Source organism: Rhopalosiphum maidis, chromosome 4 (assembly GCF_003676215.2).
Source record: "Rhopalosiphum maidis isolate BTI-1 chromosome 4, ASM367621v3, whole genome shotgun sequence".
Taxonomy (NCBI): domain Eukaryota; kingdom Metazoa; phylum Arthropoda; class Insecta; order Hemiptera; family Aphididae; genus Rhopalosiphum; species Rhopalosiphum maidis.
In genome coordinates this window covers 13,515,333-13,538,878 of record NC_040880.1, presented here as the reverse complement: position 1 = coordinate 13,538,878, position 23,546 = coordinate 13,515,333, and the positions used below count along the sequence as shown (strand labels likewise).

Genomic DNA, 23,546 nt, shown 5'->3' with positions numbered 1-23,546 from the left:
ATTTATAACACGATAAAATGACCACGGTGAATTGACGCACGATGCATTTAGCTGCGATGAAATGTAAAAATAAAAAAACGACGAAATATACAAAAAAATGCAAAATAAAATTTGTAGCTTTGATATACCCTCGTTACATGAAACGAATTATGTACTTAGAAAGCATTGCGTATAAGATCAACCGAAAAAATATGCACTTTGTATTGAAATCCAAGCCTTAGTCATGGCTTATGAAGTTAAACTCTCAATTTTTTTTTATAGCACTGTAATTTCTAAGTATGTATTAGATAGTAAGTTACAACATTTTTCATTTAAAGGAAAAGATAATTATTAAGAACAAGTATGTTGCAAAACTGTTACTCTTGTCTTTTATCCTTATATATATAAAAAACAGGTGCTTCTTATGTTTTCAATTTTGTGACGACACATTGTAACTTTTTCCAATTTTTTTTTCACAGAGTTGTTCCAAATACCCTCCTGAGTGTCACCATATCACCTGATTTTTTTATTATCTTTTTGTTTAAGAGAAGACAGAGGGGGTTTGTATTTAAAGATTACCGTTTTTTAGTGTGTTATTTAATTAGTTTAACGATTTTTTTTCACAAAGGTATACCAAATGAACCTACGAAAAAAATCACTCTTATTATTTTAAATTAAATTTTTTTTGTCATCTCAGTTATAAACATAATAAATTAAGTTAAATTATAAAAAAAATCTATTAGGTGACTAGGCTTTAAATATTTTAATTATAATAAAAAATCAATTTGTACAAGAATCGGTTATTTAACACACGAGCGAAGTCGGTTATTCAGTAAAAAAACATTACTATAGATTCATGTATTAATTTTAAGACAGTTTTTACAAATATATAAACTCAGTAGAAGGGTGTGAAGGACATTTCTACGTAGATTAATAATAAAATAATATAAGCCCCTCCTCAAAAAAAAAAAAAAATGTTGGTCCAAATTATGAATTAAGTTACAGGTATAAAATATCAAACTAATTATTCTAAGTATGTAAATAAAAATTGAGTAGACTATAATTTTTGTATGTAGGTAATCTATTTTAATTTTAATTATGTTTTTATCGATATTTTCACTTAATTAATGATTTATATCAGAACGCAAACTTATCGGTTTGACCCCAAGATATATTATGTACAATAATTTTAATATGGATATTATTTTCTAACCTATAAACAAGGTACATATTTACGTTTTAATATTATTTCTTATAAGAAACTTATAAGTTACTATCAAATTAAATTAATTCAACTAGATTATTGTGTACATTTATATATATTATTTTTATTTGGTTGAGCTTTTACTCTATAGTTTACAGTAAGTATACATTTTTAACTAATAATGCATTATAAACTACCATATATAAGCATTTGGACCATCTGGTGGCTTACCGTAACTATTACTTGTTCACCTTTATTACAAAATCAAGAAATCATAGAAAACCATAATAATAAAATGCATCTTAATCAAGATATGGTAAATTTATAGTATACCTCATAAAAAAAATTCAAATTGTTACTATTTATATTTTACTTTATTTAAATATATAGATCAAATTTATGCAAAAATTTGGATATTTGGATCAAGATGGTCCCCAAGCTTTAACTGCCAAAGATGAATTAGTGACTGCTTTGAAATTAGTACAAAAGTTTGGTGGATTAAATCAAACGGGAATATTTGATGATGATACATTAAAGGCTTGTATATAAATATATTTACTATTTTTTATTCTAGATTGCATACAGTGATTTATGTAATTTTAAAATGTTACAAACTTTTACTTTTATTTTGAAGTGTAATATACTAATATCATACCTACCCTATTTTTAATAAGTATTATCCCTAAATTGCTTATGGAAGTATTATAGATTTATAAATTATAGATTCCTAGCAACTAGGTGTATTGTATAAAAATGAAAATGAATAATGAAAAGTGCCTACATTAACTATTAACATTACTGAAACTAATAACAGCAATAGCTCAATTAACTCTCAAATAGGTAGATATTAACTAATACCTTCGTATAACTTATAAGTAATAATACAAGTTTTATCAAAACCACATTAACTAGGTGCTTGCAAATATTTGTTTATGAGTTAAACAACATATTACATTGTCATTGAGTAGCATAATCTTTGAAAATAACCCGTACTCATAATGGATTATTGGAAAAAAAGCCCCGTATCAACTAAATACATTATTCGTTATTTTATTATGATTTACATAATTAAATATAACTATTACATTTATCTATGTAACACTTTTTTAACATATTTATAAGTATAGCTGCAATCTGCATTTAACATTGTCAATAATTGTAATTTGTCATTTGTACCTACATAATTTAAAAAATGTTGAAGTGTAAAAATTTTAAATAATTAAAAAATTTAAATTAATTGTCATTTGTATATAATTAAAATAATTTATTTAACATTTTTAGATTCTGAACGGAGTGATGAATGTATTGATTTTACAATGATGTGTGTTTTTTTTTATTTTTGTGTCTGTCATCACGTTTAGGAGTAGTAATAATACTTCAATTTTCGACTTCAGCCCCTCTTTAACAAGGAAATTGAATATGGTTGGTACATTGGGGAGTCAAAAGTAAAAAAATTCCAGTAGTTTTCAAAAACGTCGGGAAAAACCCTGAAAAAATAACGGAAAAACGGGAATTTTTACGCATAACCACTTTTCGACAAAATCGATTTTTTGATTTTGCTGTAACTCAAAAACGAAACATTGTAAATACTTGAAATTTTCAACAAATGTTTATGGTTATCTATTTGCGATTAAATTTTCAAAATATTTTGACCTTTTTTAAGCTACTTATAGACATAGGCGCAATTGAGGAGGGGGTGTTTAGCACCCCCAAATTTTCAATAGAATAATCGAATTTTTGACAAATTTGTCAGTTATTGATATTGAGAGAGATCTAAGCAATAAAATTGATAAAGATAAAATAGTAAATCATTTTGCTATATCTCAAAGACGTATATCTTTAATATAATATTTAAATAAAAATAAAAAATATATTTACCTGTACACTTTAATGTTTTTTGTTTTACTTTCTTGATTTTTAATCAAGTAAGTATGGTAATTAAAATGAAAAAAATTTGAATTTTTAAAACTTTGAGAATTTTTGTTAAATAGGAAAATGATAAAAATGTAACTCAGTTGTAGTTAGTAGGCGGATAATTAAGCTAACTTCAACATAAAATATTAATGAGAGATCCTATATCACACCTGAGTGGTATAACGATTTGAATCCACAAAAACGTCGGCGTGAACAGTCGCAAAATTTCTATTTTTTTTAACTTTTCTCCAAAACTATTATAGCTTAAGTTGATGATAGCTCATTAAAAAGAGATTACAAAATGTGAAATTAAAAATTTTCAAAAACAATTATTTAATTTTCACAGTTAATAAAATAATTATGTTTTGTTAGATTTTTATTTAGCGTGGTAGATTACCGAAACTGGAGAACAGATTTTTTTATTTGGGGTATAGTTAGATTTACATTGACTAGGAGAAGTGCTGTGAAAATTTTCAGAACTTTATCTTCAATCGTTAACTCACTATAAAATTATAAAGCTGAAAAACATAAAAAATGCCCAATAAAATGTGATTTAATTTTTTTTTTGAAGTTCTGAAAATTTTTACTGCATTTCTCTTAGACAATGTGAATTTAAAAAGACCCCAAACAAAAAAATCCGCTCTCCGGTTTCAGTGATCTATCTCACTAAATGAAAATGAAAATAAAATACATTACACATATATATTGCATAAAATTAATACATTTCTAAAAAATGAAAAATCAAGAAATTTTATGTGCCGATTTCTGACTTGGCAATCGTTTTTTTTTTCTTTTGGTGTTATATTGTTAATATTGTTATAAACTATTAATAATTATAGATAATAAGTTTAGGGGGGTGTGGGGGCAAAGCCCTTCACGGCTCACTTTGGTTAATATAAAATTAGCACCCCCATAAATTTAGCCCAAATTGCGCCTATGCTAGTAGACAATTGAAATTTTTGACTTCTCTAAGTTTTTTTTCTTAAAATGCCGATAAAAAAAATTTGGCTATCTAAAAATTTTTTAAAACTGAATACAATAAGGTTTATTATAAGTTGTACTTATCGTAAAAAAGTAATCAAAAATCGTTATTCACAATTTTTGTTTATAAGCATTTTAAGTTCAAATATTTACGAAATATATCAAAATCGCGAAAATTTGCAAGGAATTTTAAAGTTAAAAATTCATAAAATTGTTGTGATTTATACCTAAGGTTAAAAAACCCAATACAAGGTTATCCATAAGTTTTCCTTCAATTAACTGTAAAAAAAATTCCAGCGTCAATATAGAAAAAATTTTATGAGTGCATAATAACGATATATTACAATTTAAATATAGGTAATAATATAATAATACCTAATAATATAGGTAATAATACCTATATCCTACTAATTATAATCATTGACTGACAAATCATCTCCGTTCAGAATCGTTTTTCGTATACAATGACACCTGCCATTGCATTCAAATTTAACACATCCATTATAGTGACCAGTGACCTACTCATCATCTCTATTATACAGCAGAGCAATACCCACTTGTCCTCCTTTTTGTAATTTTGCTTATTAAGTTATTATCGATGTGTAACAATAATAATTTATTAGCCATCTTAAACGTCATTTCGAAAAAAAATGCTAATGTTATAATTTTAAATCTTAAAAATGTTTTGTTTTTTTTCCCTATGACCTTATAACAAATATTGATACAATATAATTGTCGTTTATTATTAGATATAGCACGTTCCCATCGCTTGGGTGGTTTTCATAATTAATGTGTACACTATCGTCACTATTATAAGAAAGGTTAAAGCTAATAAACATGTATCAATCATTCATTTCTTGACTACTAGATATTGTTATTATAATGAGCCTCACAGTGACACAGTGGTAATTTGTTTATGTGTGTGAATATGTGATGAATACTGGTATTATTCCTTGAAAATTAGGTATTTTTTACTAAAAGACAATTATGGATTTAGAATATAAAACTCAATCGAGTGTCCCGAATTCCATAAGATATATTTTATAGGCTTTTTAGGCTTATTTTAATGTAATAGAAGGTGTTGATATTCATTTTTTGAGCGGGTAGATTTTCCTCCAAAAACGAGATACCGTTTTCCTCCACTGTCCATTTTTCTCCAACAAATAAAATAATAAAATCGTCATTTATTGTCAGAACGTTAAATTAAAAATAAAAGAACAAATTAAATATTTCAAATATAATTATAAAATATAAAAAACAACGTATACGCGCCGAACTTGGCGGGTGGCTAAAAAGAGAATGAATATAATAAAAAGCACGTACATCGATAAAGATGCATCAATCAATAAATAAAATAATATTAAACAATTTGATAATAATTAATAATAAGTAGTTAATGATAATGCAACCAGGCAATATGTAAAATATAAAATATAGTAAAATCATTTTTTTTTTTTTTTTTATTAATTAAAGACCTTCGGCGGCTGTGGCCATTGGTCTGACATTATGGTACATAATATACATTGCTTAACCAAAAAATTATAATTAAACCATTAATATTTTATTAAAAAAATTAGATATTTTTAAGAACATTAAAAGATTTTGTGTTGACTTTGGCTCCGTACTGAGGATTTTATATGGATGTGTGGAGAGTAGTATGCCTTCACGGTAATTTTGAAAATTGCAGTATTCGGTGAGGATATGCTTGACGGTAATTTGAACACCACGGGAGAGACATTTGGGAGACTTTTCTTTAATCATTACTCATTAGGTGTTGATGCGTCATAAATGTATGTTCTATTCTGAGGCGATTTAGTATGGTTTCGTGTCTTCTGAAACTATCTAAGGGAGAAGGCTATGAGAGTATTGACATGTTTTGTAGTAAAATCATTACAATATATAATAATATATTTTTTTATAATTATAGGACATTTTAAGCAACAAATGAATACCTGTTTAAAGAAAATAAAAATTAGACATAATATGAATAATTATTTTACTTTTTTTAATTACATAGGTACCTAGAAATTAAGCGACCAGACTTTAATCAACAGATACGCACAATCCTATATAATCCTATATAGCCATATTCTATCTTTCTAATTCGCAACGCAACACTAAAACACTGTCTAAAATATTGGAGGAAAACAAACATAATTGTAGTTAAAAATAATGTGGAGGAAAATGGAAACCAATCTTTTTTTATGGAGAAAAATGGATAGTAGATGAAAACGGTATCTCGTTTTTGGAGGAAAATGGCAATCTCAAGGGTTCTGCCAGATGTGATTATTGAGAAAATTGTTTTATATTATATTTGGATTATTTATATTATTAAAAATTATTATTTTATATTATTTAAAATAAGAGGGTTTCACGAAACACAAACTATTTCTCAAGGCTTCCGTGGTCGTAAGTTTAGGAATCGCTGGTCTAAACACAAAATGTGTCATCTTACATTTATTCTATATTATCACAGAGTCCCACTTCCTATTATATAGGTATAGATAACTATATCATTTTTATTTTATTGGTTTAATTTTATTTGTTTCGAGATATTTCATGTTTTTACAATAAGACGAATTTTATAATTTACTATAGTGTACAATTTAAGCAGGTAATGATAATATTTTTTTTTTTTTATTAGCTACACAATTGTTATAGCTCAACAATTAAAGTAATAAATAGTTAGTTACAAATGTTACAATAATATAAGTACTATAAGTATAGTATAGTATTGATTTAATATTTAATACTATTAAGTACATTAAAAAAGAAGTCTTACGAGTCGTGATAGGCGTAATTTTAGTTTTGGATTAGTGGCTATATCATAATATAATAGATAAAACTAAATTGCCGATTTTAAAGTAGTGTTCCTTTCTGTTTTGTTGAATCTTTCATGGAATTAGTAATATTCATGTTGAAAAGTAAGTATAGTGTAAGTGTATTCGATTTGCCTAATAAATAACCACGGAAGAAATAACCCTATAATAAAAATGACTGTGTTTCTACCTAATTATATCAATTAAGTCAATAATTTAAAAATATAAAACAAACACCTAGTCAATGTTTTCAATCACGACAAATTAGTTTGAAATGTTAATAATATATAAATAAATAAAAATTTACATTGAATCCAAATTTAATATTATTTGTGGAATATTGGGACATAAAAATTGTACGTATGTATGTTATAAATTGTATTATACGCAATAACATAATACTAATATTTAGATTAATTTGCAAAATCTTTTAAAATCACGTATAGGGATATTTTTTTGCGATACTCCTGTATTCCTATGTCATTTCATTATGTAATTATTGTTTATTTTCCATGAACCAAGAGGCTTTGAGTGTTATTCTTAGGAATTTATTTTGAAAAGTATAATTTTTGTTAGGGATCAACTATTTTTTGATTACTTAATAAAATTAATAATACAGTCCTTCGGTCTGCTACATTTAGCGTCGAAGCAGTCTGGTTTCATCGTTTGTTCTATCTATTCCTATTAACTCATCGGCAAAGCAAAACATATTATTAGCATTTTGTTTCGATGTACGTTTAATTTATTGTACTCAGTGTAACTTAGTGTTATCTAATATTATTTTTTATCTAAATCCCGTCATATTTCCCCATTTGGTATTAATCTGTCACTTCTTAGTTCTTACCTACTAGGTCAGGGGTCGGAACCTATTCGTAGGAAAGAGCCATTTTTTCAAAAAATTACAAAACTATGATATCTAGGGAGCCGCACAGGTTTGAACAACCTTTTTTTTAATTGTGGTGTATAAATTATTACTTTATTAATACATATATTAGAATAAAGATAGTATTATTATTTCATTGAGAAAATGGTAGGCAATAAAAACATAATAATACGTCTTAAATTTAGAAAATATAGAAAAACTTTATTTATCACTATAATAACGCAGGTATAATATAATTTATATTTTACGGATCTCGATTGATAATTATCCAAAGAGCCTCAGGCTGCATGTTAAATAGCTGCAGGTTCCTGACCCCTGTATTGGTAGTAGTACTATCCATTACATTTTTTTGATACGTACAGGTTATAAATTATAAACCCCTTTAATTTAAATTAAAATATCGATTATTGAGGAATGAGAAGGTATAATAAATTGAGTTATTAAAATGTTTTAGTTGGTGAAGTCAAAACGTTGTGGTGTACCTGACATATCCTTAAAACAAAAGATTACCAAAAATAAAAGATTTGTTATACCTTCGAATGGTTGGAATAAACGAACTCTTACTTATTTGTAAGTATTCTAATATAAGAAATAGAGATTTTTTGTGGGGGGGGGGGGGTCTAGGGAGTTATGGGAACCACGATGGACTTTTTTGAGGTTATATTATTGTCATTTTGAGTTATTTCGTAATTTTTTGTATAATAAATTTGGTTCATAGAATAAAATTTTACGGAACCCCTCCCCCCATTTATAAGAAAAAAATCTCCAAAATAAAATATTATGTTTGCTATAATCTATAGATTATGCAAAATTAGCGTTAGGTCATTAGGTAACGTTGGAAAATACAATAAAAATATTACTTATCAAACTTGAAAAATTAGGACGATGTTGAAAAAAAAATTAAATTAACTTTAAACCAGATTTATTAGTGGTAAAATAAATATTGTTTGGTGTTTCTCGTTGGGGACAGGAATTTTTATTCCCTAATTCAAATAATACTAATATTAGTATACTATAATATTAGGTACACAATAATATATCGTGCGACATAAAAAAAATATTTATATCTTTCTTATTAAACCCAGTTGTTATTAAAGTCTTTCTCCGTTTTCGGATCTAAAGTTTCGTAAATAAACCTCTGAAGTAAAATATATATACAGAGGAGCATCGATTATTATGGAACGTCAACTATCTGCATTACAGACTTAAAATATATTTATTTATTTTATATTTTTAAATTTTAAATTTAAATTAATTATATTACCGTACTTTTTAACAATAATACATACATTTTTATTTCATTATATTTATATAATATTATACTTCTATCAGGGGCGTATTTAGAAATGTCTTATGCGGGGGGGGGAGCATTAAAAAATTTATTATATCTCATATAATAAAAATAAGTATAAAATACGCTGAATGGGGAAGGGCACGGGCCCGTTGGCCTCTCCCTAAAATATGCCCCTGACTTCCATGTTATACATACAGCACATATTTTGTCTTATTTTTATAAAAATATTAAATTCATTATATTAGATTTTTATTCGTTGCTTGATTACGCTACACACGAATTGCGTCCCAACGTAAAAACATTATTTTCTTTCAATTTTATATAGACATAGGACTGTCAATAGCTAATTATGACTATCGGTAAGTTAAAAATATTGATTTTTGTCGTTGTTATGCAATTAGAAGTAAGTAAAATGAGAAAGTATGTAGGATTAAATTATAGAAGCGTAATATAATAATTAAAATAAAAAACTGATAAAAACTTAAATGGAAAATGTATTATTCTTTTTTCATTTTTGTATTCTTGAATCAAACTTTAAATGGCTTAAACCATTCCTTTAAATTTTCCTCCGCTAACTTTGACCTTAATGAAATCTGCATCCTGTATTAGAACCATAGGCTAACCTAACCATAAAGGGTGCTTAGAAAAAAGTCGAAAGTCTCAAAATTAATAAAAATGTTTCAAATTATTAAATAGGTACTTATTTTGCAATGATATTGCCAAGTATACCCCTCCTAAAATTCGATCAAATCTCCATATTATTAGAATGGATGGCCACAAAATTAATAATGATGAATTAATTGCTTTTTCAAAATTGGCAAGTATAATTTTTAAGTGAAAAATTGGTATTATTTTTTATAGATTCAGATTTGAGATGAATAAATGCTTTAGTGTAAGTATCTATATTTTTACTAGGAAGTAAAAAAAAAAATATCAGTGGTATATAATGATTATTCTTCAAGTCAATGGGTTGTAAAAAATTGTGTCAACAATTTTGGGCAACTTTTAAAAGTTCCAACCACAAATATTGAATCAACTTCACTTAAATATTTTAAAGCCGGACGCAATTCTTGTAGTTGTTTAATTATCCGTACAAATCGATTAGGTATTCGCAATCCCTATATGTCGACAGGCGTGCGCAGACCTGAATTTTGGGAGTGCCTACAATTTTTTCGGGCCCTTTTCTGAATTTGGGCCCTCTTTTAACAAGACATGTACACATTTTAATAAATTATAATGCCTGAATAAACATTACTTAGATTATATCACATATTAATGAGTAATATTACTAGTACAAAGTTATATAATATTTCATTATAGATAGTTGGATCTAAAATCTACTTTCAAGATAATTGCAATATATTTAATTTATTATTTTTAATTTTGTAGTCAATAACATCTAGCTGTTTTAATCATAATAAGTTTTACCACGCAAATTTAAAATATTTTAAGTTGTATTATTTTTTTTATCTCAAAACATAATTTTTCACAACATATTTTAGAAAAAATATCATTTTTATTCTAGTAACATTAATTAAAATACGGACCCATATATATGCTATAGGACTTAAATTTTAGAGCCCCAATTACATGTCGGGGGGTGCCCAGGCACACCCGGAACCCCCCGTGCACACGCCTATGCCTATGTCCCAATTGATGCGGATAATCGATTTGTACGCTCTATACTATAGTCTATAATCTATACTCTATTTTATTTAAATTTATTATTCCAAAGTTCATACGACCATACCTTATATATATACTTCGACCAACGCACCACGTGCCAAATTGATAAAATACCCAATCTTGTGTAGTTAGCTTTAATTTTTGAGTTAATTGACCTATTATAAATTTAAAGATTTAAACACAAAGAGAACATCGTCGCTTCTGGAACTCCTCAAAGAGACAAGCCTTTTTCAAAAAAAAAAAAATGACATGAACACTTAGATATATCACATATAATTGCATTAAATTAAAACTTATTGTACCGTATTAGTTATCTTATATGTATCTTTTTTTTTCTTTTTTTTTTTATAATAATTCGTAAAAATTATAAAATGTAATATGTTATTTCAGAAACTCCAATAACCCTGGTAGTTGAGGCATATTTGAAAAAAAAAAACTTAAAGTTTAGAACATAATCTGTGTTTATACGTTAGCTTATTATAACTATAATTTTCTGCGATATATGATCATTTTTCAATTGAAATATTTTATATTTTATTTATATTTTAGTATGTATTATCTATACAAAATGTATGTTTTGTAAATAAACCAACCCACAAATATAGATAATGTTATACATTTTAAGTTTAATAATAATTATAATAGGTCAATTCATTCTAACATCTAACATTCTAAACGGAAGATTTTTTCAACTAAACGCAATACGCAAATTTGCTATGTTGTTCATTTGTGTAGTTGTGTGTGTAAGTCAGAAAAATAAAAACAATTTTATTTTGATTTTATCCTTGTTTATAAAAAAAAACATTTGAAATATACGGTGTCTCTATCGGAATCACGCGCGGTTATCTACTATTTACTAAAAACCATGATCGAAATTCGATAGGCCGCATAGTGGTCAAGTATCCACGAAATCGTGAGCGTTACACCATTTTAAAAACAATTTAACTATATATTATACATACAACATATACATAATTGGATTATTATAAAAGTATTTATACCATTATTTATCAAAATTCATAAATATTAATTTTTTGATAAAATAAATAAATATTTATGGACTTTATTAAATTTAATACTTCTATAATATCGATATAGCAAGTTTTATCATTATTGAGTATTACATTTTATTAATCTATAAATGTTTTATATTTAAACTAGCATATCTAATTTTACTCCAAAATTATCACGTAGTGGTATAACAAATGAAATTCAGAGAGCATTTACAAAGTGGAGTCGGTATAGTCGAATTATTTTTACAGAAGTATATAATGCTAATGCAGATATTTTAATTTCATTTGGTGTTTCCAATCATGGAGATCAGTAAGTATGAAGTAGTCAAGTAGATTATAGGGACTTACAAGGGCGCCTGCAGAAATTTTTACTAGGAAGTGGGAGTTAGGCGTCCCTATATTATACATATAACATCATATTTATATAATATATAGCCATGAAATATTATATAGTAAAATATAGTAAAATATAGTATTTTATACTTTTTTTTATTTATGTATAACTTATTACAAACTTCGTAAAAAAAATATATGATGTATGATAATATGATTAATTCTATATTTTCATCAAAATATTATGACACCAAGAGCACTGAAAAAAAATCTTATAACTTATTTACTCATTATATTTATATTATATTATGATATTATAAATTAACTAATTTTATAAAATATTAAGATAATTATAGTTATTATATAAAAATTGCATGCTCCATACCAAATAATTTTATTGTTTCATCTGTTACTTGATTTTTGACTTTGCACATAAGTTTTGTAATCCAGTTAAATTAGCAAAACGTTCGGAACTAATTTCCCGAAAGTTGAATTTTGGTATATAAGTAGTTTATACCTCACTTATAAACATATTCAAAGTCCTTGACACCTACCCCTTGTGCGTAGCCTATTCAAAGGACGACAGCCCTTTACACTGTTTTCGATTATAACTCATCAGCTTTCCAAGTTACAATAAAAATATCTATGACCAAAATTAAAGACCATATTAATATATTATAAATTTACCATGGAATAAACTTACTTTTAATATAAGTATTTATATTACGGTAAGTATTATATTAAAAAAAAAAAAAGATAAAAACCGCTGCTTCTAACAAAAAGTAAATACAATTAGCTCGACTTCCTTCAACTATACCTATTACCTATAGATTTAGCAAAAGAACATTTCTACAAAATATATTTACAAATGCAGTTGTGGCATGGGAATAAATCAAATCCATAGAATTGGGAATGGAAATGGTATAATAGAAAATTAAGTCCAGTTTTCACAAAAGAATCATCAGCGTCGTATACCTACTCTTTTAAAAGTAATTAGTTTATAAGTTGTGCCTGCATCAAAACTGTTAACAAAATTGCAGCTGTCGAAAAACGGGATTGCTATGTTCGGTGATATGCAAACATTGTCAAGGGGGATCCTGTTTGAATCAGCAATAACCAATAATTGATGACGAAGACGAGCACAAATATTTATTTGAGTATAAGAGAGGAGAAATAAACCATAAACTATCATTACAGAAAATGAGATCCACGCATAATATAATGAATTAGGTAGGTACAGTATTATTTTAATATTTAAATAAATAATATAATATAAATATGAAAATATTAAGTAAATAAATTTTTTTTTTCAGGACCTACAATACAACACTAGAATCATTTTTAAAATTTAATTTAATAATATATAGTACTCTGAATCATTTTTCTTATTTAATTTATAAATTGTAACTAATATTTATTTCAGAATTATTATTTTTTTATATTCCAATTTTATAAATAATATACACGAGTATGACAAGTAAAATAATGTATTATTATAGTAAATTTGATTAATTTTTGTCATAGGTATTTTAATAACAGCTAACGAGTTATAAGTTAAACAGTGAAAGGGGCGTATGACCCTTTTAAGAGGGGTGGGGGAGCTACGCACAAGGTTTAGGTATCAGGACTTTTAGTATGTTTATAAGTCATGTATATACTACTTATATCCAAAATTCAGCTTTCAAGGAATTAGTTCCCAACTTTTTCGATTTTTTATCTAATTTGACTGGGCTATTGTAAACATTCATTCTATTACACAAATACAAAATTTAGTAGACAATGGCTTCTTTAATTAAAAATTATAGCTTTTAAAAATACACCATAATATACAAACATTAGCCAAAAAAGGGGGCATGGCCCCTCCCACCTCCCTTGGGGGCGCCTCGAGTACTTATATAACAGATAATAATTAACAAATAATTTATATTATTAAATAGTTACACAAATAAATGTATATAGTCTTCAAAAAATGATAATTAAAATGATAGGTTTCCATTTGATGGTCCTGGTAATGTCCTTGCGCATGCTTTTTATCCAACAGAACTAGGGTTTTTGGGCGGAGATATACATTTTGACGATAGTGAAGACTGGACATTAGATAACTCTTACAATGGTATAATATGTATTATTTTTACATTATAATTTATAACTTGTATTACCATCATACAGATGTGTTTATTATACTTTAGGTGTTGATTTCTATTCTGTGGCTATTCATGAAATGGGCCATAGTTTAGGATTGGGACATTCATCAGAGCCTAATTCTATTATGAATCCCTATTACACAGGTCCACAACCTCAAGATATTGGATATGATGATATATTAGGAATGCATTCATTATATAGTAAGAATATTTAATAAAAATAAAATATCTTAAAAATTAAAAAAAATTTTTTTTTTTGATTATAACTATTAAGTAATTAGTAGAAACAAAATAGATAAAATATCTTATGTCATGCTTCTATGCTGTTAATTTATTATTCATTGTGTGTATGGGCCAAGGGTTTACAGGCGTCTTCCGCGATTTGAACGCTCTATAAATTATTAAATTTATTGTTTCAAGAGAACTTAACTTTTTGGAAACTATAATAAAAATTGTAATAATATACTTGACTCTGGTTTAGTTTTATAGACTCAAGTTTTTATACTAAATAGAAATACTAATATAATTATCATTCAATTTTTGTTGTAGTGAATATAGTGATATCGTCATTGCCATTAAGTCTAATAATTTACAAACCTTACACCTTCCTCTTATATTAAAAAATCTTGACGAGACTATGAATTATATACGATTTGTATAAAAAAAGTTGTATTGAAATACTGACCTTGTTCAAAGGAAGTTAATTAAGTATCCAAAAAACACTAAATACTTAGTAAAACAATTTATAATTTTTGAATAAAATGTAGAGACCTACTACCCGTATACATTGTATAATTATATATATAATTACTACCACACCCAAGAAAGGAATCTATAAAGTCAGATTTTATGTTTCCCTTACAATATTATTTATATATATAATATACGAATATACCTATATGTATATAAATCTACAATATGTGCAGATGTGCTATTATTGTTTATATTATACAGGGTGTTATAACTAATTAAAATGTAATATTCCAACACACGTATAGTAATTAAATATTATGAGATCATAATAGAATACTTCATATTATACTTACTATAGTTAATATAGGTTAATTTTTCAACTGATGACTTTGGCTTTACTAGTTAAAATGTGATTTTAAATATTTGAACGTGTGATATTACCTAAAATTTCTATCACAATTGGATATTCATTCTGCTATTTTAACCTTAAAATAATACTTTATTAAAATGTATTATTTCATAGTAACTACTACATATTTAGACCTTACTGCTTTGTTTAGTTTGATCGTGGATTCCATTAATTCATTTCATATTAAATAGATATCTTGATTCTTGGTTTGACTCTTGATAAAAGGCCTGAGCCCAGCATCCAAAAGAATAAAATCTAAATCTACGCCTACACCTACTAAAAAGCCTTATAAATAATAATCAATATACTAATTTATAAATCACTATTAAAGAGTCTATTTGGATATAAAGTCTTCAATTCTGGGGAAACGCAAACAAATCTAATATAATCTGAATTCAATTTTTTCAAAACATCATACTTTCCAAAATATTAAATATAGATACCCCATATGTTTCTAACCACACCATACATACATACAGGCATACAGCAGACCTTAAAATGTCTTCAGTTTTTAAATATGTAGGTAATACAAATATACGATTTCAATAATTTGTAATAATCTTAAACTAACATAATAGTCAATAATATCATTTAATCACAGTAAATTAGTTAGAAATGTCACGAAAAAACATAAACAGTAATATTTACTCAAAACCAGTTTCAAACAAATGGCGGAGGACAGGGACGTACACAGGGGAGTGTTTTGGGTGTTTGAACACCCCCCGAAATATTTGGTTTTTGTATGGTTATTTACTTATTCTATTTTAATGTTAATTACCATAATTATTATTATACTTTGATAGACAGGTATGATATTATAAATAAGTAAATCGAGTCCGAAATACCGTTTTTGTGGTAAACTGAGTCCCGGATTTGAAAAGGTTTAAGGTAAACGGAGTCCCTGGTTAAAATAGGTTTAGTTTCCAAAACAACACATTTTCTTTCTCACTTTTACAAGCTTAGTACTAATAGTACTATCTGTTATGTTGAAAATGTGCTTTTTTTGCTTTTAATATCTAATATTATTCACAACGTCGTACATACAAATCACAATTAATTAAATATATAATATACAAATTCAAGTCAATTTTTATTTTTATTATTACACTATTTATTGTTATTATGTATAATGAACATAATGTATTTGATATGTTTTTAACGAATTCAAATCTTGAAATATTTTTATTTTCTTATTTCAACATTTCTTGTCTCAAAAAAAAAAAAAATTTTCTATTGTAATTTTTTTCATTTTAATTATCTCTTTGCTACGTATTTTTATATATGTATCAATTTGAATGTATGTAAGTAAGCAAATCGATAATCGATAATCATTAATTGATGACTAGTCACTATACAGTACTCATTGAATGTATCGACTTTTTATTTTTAAGTATAGGTACATCGTTGTTATTTATAAATATTCTTTCGAAAAATGTTATTACTCGGGACTTAGTTTACCTAGCACGTTAAAGTGTTAACACATTGTGTTTGTAAAAAACCGATTAAAGCAAAATTAAAATTTTATATTGACAAATTAAAATAACTAATATAATTTTAATAAAAATAAAAATACTTAAACAGGATTTATAAGTAAAATAAAATTATACCTTTTGTGTATTGACGTGGGTACGTATTTACATAACAAAACTGGCGACGAAAGATTAGATGAATTAGTATTGTTAAATGTACATAGAGACATAGCCACATAGGTATTAACAGTGAAGATATTCTTAATATAATGGCTAAAACTTTGTGAAAATTAGATTTAATATTGTAATTTTTTCTTTATATCAATATTTATACTTAAAAAAGCAGGTATTTACCTAAGTAGGTATAGCTAGTTTTCATAAAAAAATTTTGTATTTAAAAAAAGTTCTACTTTTCTATAACTGATTTTCAAAAACACCCCCCAAAACTTTTTTCTGCGTACGTCCTTGATACAAATATTCAATATTTTATACATTTTATAATATTTTAAGAATAAATTTTATACTACAATTTGTACATTTTTTGAAGCAATTATATGATTTTATTATGCAATTATTATATTGTTTTCATTGCAATTTTAGCATATTTTTGGTGCAATTAAATCCGATCTTTACTTATAAGTATGAATGAATAAAATTATTAAAATAAACTACAATAACAAATTTAAGTGTTAAAAAACATTTGTAAATATAAATTTAAACTTACCACCTAACTGCCTAACCTAATGAATTTTATAATTAAAAAAATCTTTTTGTACGAAAATTAATTACTGTAGTATAGAATTGTTAATCTTATTGCTACCTCCATTGAAATGAAAAATATATTGTTCAGCTGTATTTATTAGCGTTACTGAAGTATTCAACTCGGTTTGACACATCGGTTTATTATAGAAATTAAAAAAATATGAATCCCGCTTCTTATTACCTTTTACATAAGTCATAAATTGTACATCGAAAAAAGGTCTTTCAAACTCAATATTGAGACATACTTGCCAGTATTTCGCAAGGAAGGAACATTACTTCTTTCTTATACATCAACTTTACAACTGACATATCCGTGTCCGAAAATACTCTAATCGAAACTTATGCTGATGGTACTGCCAAACTAGCTACTCCCAATCAATTAATCTGCAGTCACCTTATTTAAAGTCATCTCAATGTGCTAGTATAATAATACAGTAAAATAATACAGCCATTTTCTATCGAAGACTTCACTCCTAAATGAAATTTCATTCAAGTCATCGTATATACCAACAGCACTATTAAAATCGCTTCTAGGCAATCCAGTCGAACGCCTCATTCAGAACTGGAAGATCTTTTTAATTTATTTTAACTTTTATTAAATTAATGTACAATTAGCATTACTGCGAGCTTCCTCTTCACCACCTTACCATTCAGAGACGTGTTTATGATCTTAGCGTCCTATGTGAACAAATATATTGACGCCCTTTTTCCCCCTATAAAACACTTAAACCCTAAAAAATTAACTTCTAGAGTGGCGCCCCTTTAAGAGACTTACAGATTGGCGCCTACGGGGTAATTTCCCCCCTTTATCTCCTCTTAAATACGCCTGTGCTGCCATTCTCTCCTCATCTTTACTCAATGTACAAATAGAATAAATAAATAAATATATCAATAATCGCCATAATATATGTATTATTATTCTTTAGTTTCATCAAGGGTTTAAAGTTTAAAACAATAACATTTTCTCAAATAAGTATTTTTGTGTATTATTCTCTGTTTATTATATTATTATATGCCGATAACATTTAGTTTTTTTGTCACACTATAATTTTTTTAATGGGTTCTTCATTTGGACTAATGTATTAATGTATTATTATTTCATATATGTTTAGTAATAAATAAAAGTATAAAAATAAATAATAATTGAATTTTAGTTTCTAGAACTTTGCCAGAAGATCATGTGCATTTTGTACAAAGTACTATTCAACCACAGCCTAGTATACCTAACAAACCACATGTACATTGGTCTTTATTTAGTCATGAATCATGTACAGATGATAACATTGTAACACCAGAGACAGTGACTACTTATAAGCCTGAAATTTCAACTCAAAAAAATGATAAAATAGATGAATGCCAAGGCAATTTTGACGCTATTTCATGTATCCGTGGAGAAATTTTCGTGTTCAAAAACAGCGTAAGTTTAATAGTTAATAATACAAAATAATATTTTACATGTAGTGATTTAGTTTATTAAGTGGAATTTAACATAAACCATAATTATATATTATTATTTGATATATGAACATATTTTTAATATCGAAACTTTTTTTTCCTATTGTATGTTATTAAAAAAGTTAACAACAATGCATTCAAAACCATTACATTCATCAATTCACTCTGATTTTTGAGTTTAAAGGTACTTTACAATATATTCGGTAAAAACAACAAATATATAGTGAAAGAACTGTTTTATTCTGGAAATTTAATAATTTTTTATATTGCAATTAAAAAAATTGACGTATATTTAATAAATATTTTGGTCTTAATTATTTATAGATATTGGAAATAGTTAACTTTTAAATTTTTTCTTTGATTTATGTTGTTGAAATTTAATTATAAAAAGTTTAAAATATAATTAGAAGTTCACCATAAGTTATTCTTGAATCAATTAAATCATACCAACATGTTTTTATTTATATATTATGTCAGAGTTAAACAGAATAAAAAAACTTGTTGAACATTGAAAATTTGTAATATTGGCAGTCACTGCCAATATTTTTCCTGTTGGTTGATAGTTGATCTCAGAATAAATCTGTAGTAATTAATAATAATATGTAAATGTTGTGAATTAATAAATTGACTTAAAAAAGTGATTTAGGTGATAGAGATAAATTATTTTATATCAATCACTGAATATAACACATTTTTTAAAAATCCTAAAAATCTATAACCAACAAGCTTATTTTTATTAACTGTAAGAAAAAGTGATTAATATCTAATTAAAATGTTTTTACTTTAATTTTATTCATAATAAGCTATTATGGAGATTAAACAACCCAGGGTCCATATTACCACGTTATCCGGTTCAATTGTTGAGGTTCTTTCAAGTATTGGCAGATTCCAACCAGACTATTGTCAAAATTGATGCAGCATACGAAAGGCCAGACTCCAATATTGTATTATTTCATGGTAGGTAAAAATATTATTTTAATCAAAAAGAAGATTTATTGTATTTAGTAATGTAGTGGTTATTATTATTCCACAAGCCTAAATAATATGTAGGTAGTAAAATATTATTATAATTAAATCATAAAACCGGTATTCAATCAACAATATCAACAGTACCGTGGTTAAAAACCAATCATTTATAATTGGTTGTATTGAAACTACATTAACTACATAGTAAATATACATAGTGCTACATATTTAAATCAGTTAACATAATTTAATTAGAATATAACGTTATAAATTTATAGGTTTTAATTTAGAATACTTGGAATAATATAAGAATAGTTCTGGAAACGAAGAATTTTATCTCATTATTTTTTTTTCATATTAAAATTTAAAATTAAGATCTATATTTGTACTTATATATAATTCTATTTTTTTTATGAAAAATTGGTTAAACAAAATTATATAACCACATGTTAGTTATTATAATATTTTAATACCTTATATAATTTTTTAGGTAAAAGTTTTTATGTTTTCAATGGAAATCATTTAATAGAAAATAGTCCAAGATCTATCATGGATTATGGATTTCCACATTTTGTTAATAAAGTTGATGCAGTTATGATATATGGAATACCACAAATAACTTATCTTTTTAGGTATATAACCAAGTAAAAATTATATGTTTAATATAAACCTATTGCAGTAAAATTTGATGTTTTGAATGATATTACTGAACATAAAATAAAACGTATAAGCCAAATAATTTGAAAATCAGTTTTATTTTTCAAAAAAATGAATGACTAAAATAATTACCTAGAGTTACGTGAAGATCACTTAAGGGTTCCACGAGACTTAAGTGGTTTTTTTCAAAATATTTAAAAAAATTATTTTGAAAAATCTAATATTTATTTAGAAAAAAATTAATATATTTTAATTTTACATTTAGTTCATTACAGTATGAAATATACGTTAAATAATAGTAAATATTATTTCATACTAATACAATATAAGAAAGGTCAATATTATAATAATAATAGTTCTTATAATTATAATAAAAGTCAAATATTATATTACCTTTGAATGTTATGATACCTCCTAAATAAATAATTTTATTACATTTTGCTGTATTTAGTATATTAGATATATTATCATTGTTGCCGTTTATTGTCATATTTAGTAGTATCCTCCTTTTTTGAAGATAATTTTGATAGGAGTTCTGCATAAAAAATATTGTTGTTTGGTGTTTCATGACTTCAAAAAGTTTAAGAAATACTGATGTACAAGATATAAATAATTATCTGAATATTTTTACATTATAAAAAAGATAAGCTAAACATTTAATAAAAAAAATAGTAACAGAATTCTCAAATAATGTTTTGTAATGTTTTATAAATTGATTTTTGATATTATACAATAATATAAAACTTATAAATTAGATATAAATAATATAATATAGTCTTTGTTAGTTTTTTTTATAGTTTTTGTTTAAAATATCCTAACTAAATTATTAAAAAACACTTTTTAAAGTTTATAAACCAATATTAACATACATCTATAGCAAGACAGATCGAATAATAATTATATGAACAATTGGAAAACATCTTTTACTTTTGAAAATGTAATCATTAAATATAATATTAAAATTATTTGTTTAGTGGAGAATACTTTTGGGTGTATGATGATCAACATAAATTATTATTACAAAGGCATAGATCAATTAAAGAACATTTCAAAGGTGTAAAAACTCCAATAGATGATGTTCTCACATGGAAATCTGGTAAATATCCTAATATACTTATTATTTATTTTATTGTTCACTAGATTTTTGAATAGATTTAAAATTATTAATATTTAAATTGTTTATATAATATTTATATAGTCATAATTAGTAGTGTGTCTTTTCAATATATGGGGTTAACAATTTTGATACCACAAAGACATGATATATTATATGTATACCGTATAACAATTTAAAATATGGTTTCTCACCATATAAACTATCAACTAAACGACAATCAAAACCCAAAAATAATCAATGATAAGAAAACTTCTTATAAGTTTTAAGTAAATAATATGTAATTAACAAAAATGTTGAGTATAAAATCATTAGTTTACATGTACATCTGTGCTGCAGTTCTGCCAGAGTAAACAGATAATAGATAAAAATCTTCCGTCTTAACAAATCTACTAATTTGCTAAAAAGAGTTCTTTATAATTTTTTTTTTAAAAAATTTCATTATAACTTTTTCTAAATAAGCATGCTGACATACTGTACAATTTAGAAAAGTTGACTATTTTTTTTTATAATTAAATATTTGCTTCTGTAAACATTCTTAGGTTTCTGAATGAAACTGAAGTAATTTGTGACGACAATTTCTAATAGGCTTCTATATATTTCAATACTAACATGGGCGTTCCCTGATATTTTTCTAGGGGGAAGGGGCATAATTAATTTTATACTTACATTTTATTAGTACATTATTACATTATATTATTATAATTTGGTACTTTGGAAAACAAATTTGAAATTTGACGGAGGCAAGTATGCTGTCTTCCCCCCCCCCCTGAGTACACTAATGAATACTAACATAATTATTTATAAATTAAGACACTGTGTAAGCATATTATCATAATTGTCATACAAAATAACTTTTTAAATTTTAATCATCTATGTATTCTAATTATTTATCTAACAATTTTTTTAAAACTTACAATTTTAAATGATTAAAAATAACTTAATGTGAATGATTTTTTTAGGAGATACTTATTTCTTTACTGGAAATCAGTACTGGAAGTTTAATCATAAGCACAATACGACAGAAAATGGATACCCAAAAAATGCTGCAGAATTCTTACTTGGATGTAATTCATAATTTATAATTATTTTTATTGACATTTTAACTTTATCTTATTAATTAGTAAATATAAATTAACATAAATGAGAGTCCTTCATAACATAATCAAACCATCCCAACCTTTTCTCCCACATCTATTCTTAATGAATTAGTTTCTTGTTCTATCCTTGTCACTCCACAGATTGATATTAGTTCTCATTTTTGCTAAACTCAATTACTGCTCTTTTTTTAATAACTATAATTGGATAGTTATGTACTATTTTTATCAATAAAATTACCTTATAAACATGAAAAAGATTCCATGCCTTCTATTATTTAACAAAAAGATAATAAAATAATAATATAAATCATAAAGTTAAACCTATACAATATTGAATACATAGGTACATCCTTCACTTCAAAACAATTTATTCTTATTTACCTTCAGTATTTATAATAAGAATTAATATATTAATGTATTATACTTAAGGATATTAAAACTGAATAAACAATGTTTATTGATGTTTAAATAATCAAATATAATTGCATATTAATATTAGTATGTATTTATCACACAAGAAAATTGAGAATTTTATTAAGTTATGTATTACAAAAGATTTATAACTGTTTAAGTAAAAATCTAGATATTTTAAATGACAACAATTATTTATGTATACAACTTATATAAAACATAATTTCTAACTGTGATAAATGATAAACTATATAAACTAA

General features: G+C 25.4%; 1 protein-coding gene across 2 annotated transcripts; it reads left to right on the top strand.

Annotated features, from left to right (window-relative positions):
* Window positions 1–1,245: 1,245 nt before the first annotated feature.
* Window positions 1,246–23,125, top strand: LOC113549533 (matrix metalloproteinase-2-like). Of its 2 annotated transcripts, XM_026950882.1 has the most exons (11): window positions 1,249–1,499; window positions 1,574–1,720; window positions 8,235–8,350; window positions 11,922–12,083; window positions 14,095–14,219; window positions 14,296–14,451; window positions 18,738–19,000; window positions 19,842–19,995; window positions 20,495–20,636; window positions 21,636–21,757; window positions 22,738–23,125. In XM_026950882.1, the coding sequence occupies exons 1-11, from the start codon at window positions 1,365–1,367 to the stop codon at window positions 22,851–22,853; spliced, it is 1,638 nt and encodes a 545-aa protein (XP_026806683.1). In that variant the 5' UTR covers window positions 1,249–1,364; the 3' UTR covers window positions 22,854–23,125. The 2 variants fall into 2 exon arrangements, with proteins under 2 accessions (XP_026806684.1, XP_026806683.1); XM_026950883.1 differs by lacking the exon at window positions 20,495–20,636 and having other exon boundaries at window positions 1,246–1,499; window positions 22,738–22,876.
* The last annotated feature ends 421 nt before the right edge of the window (window positions 23,126–23,546 follow it).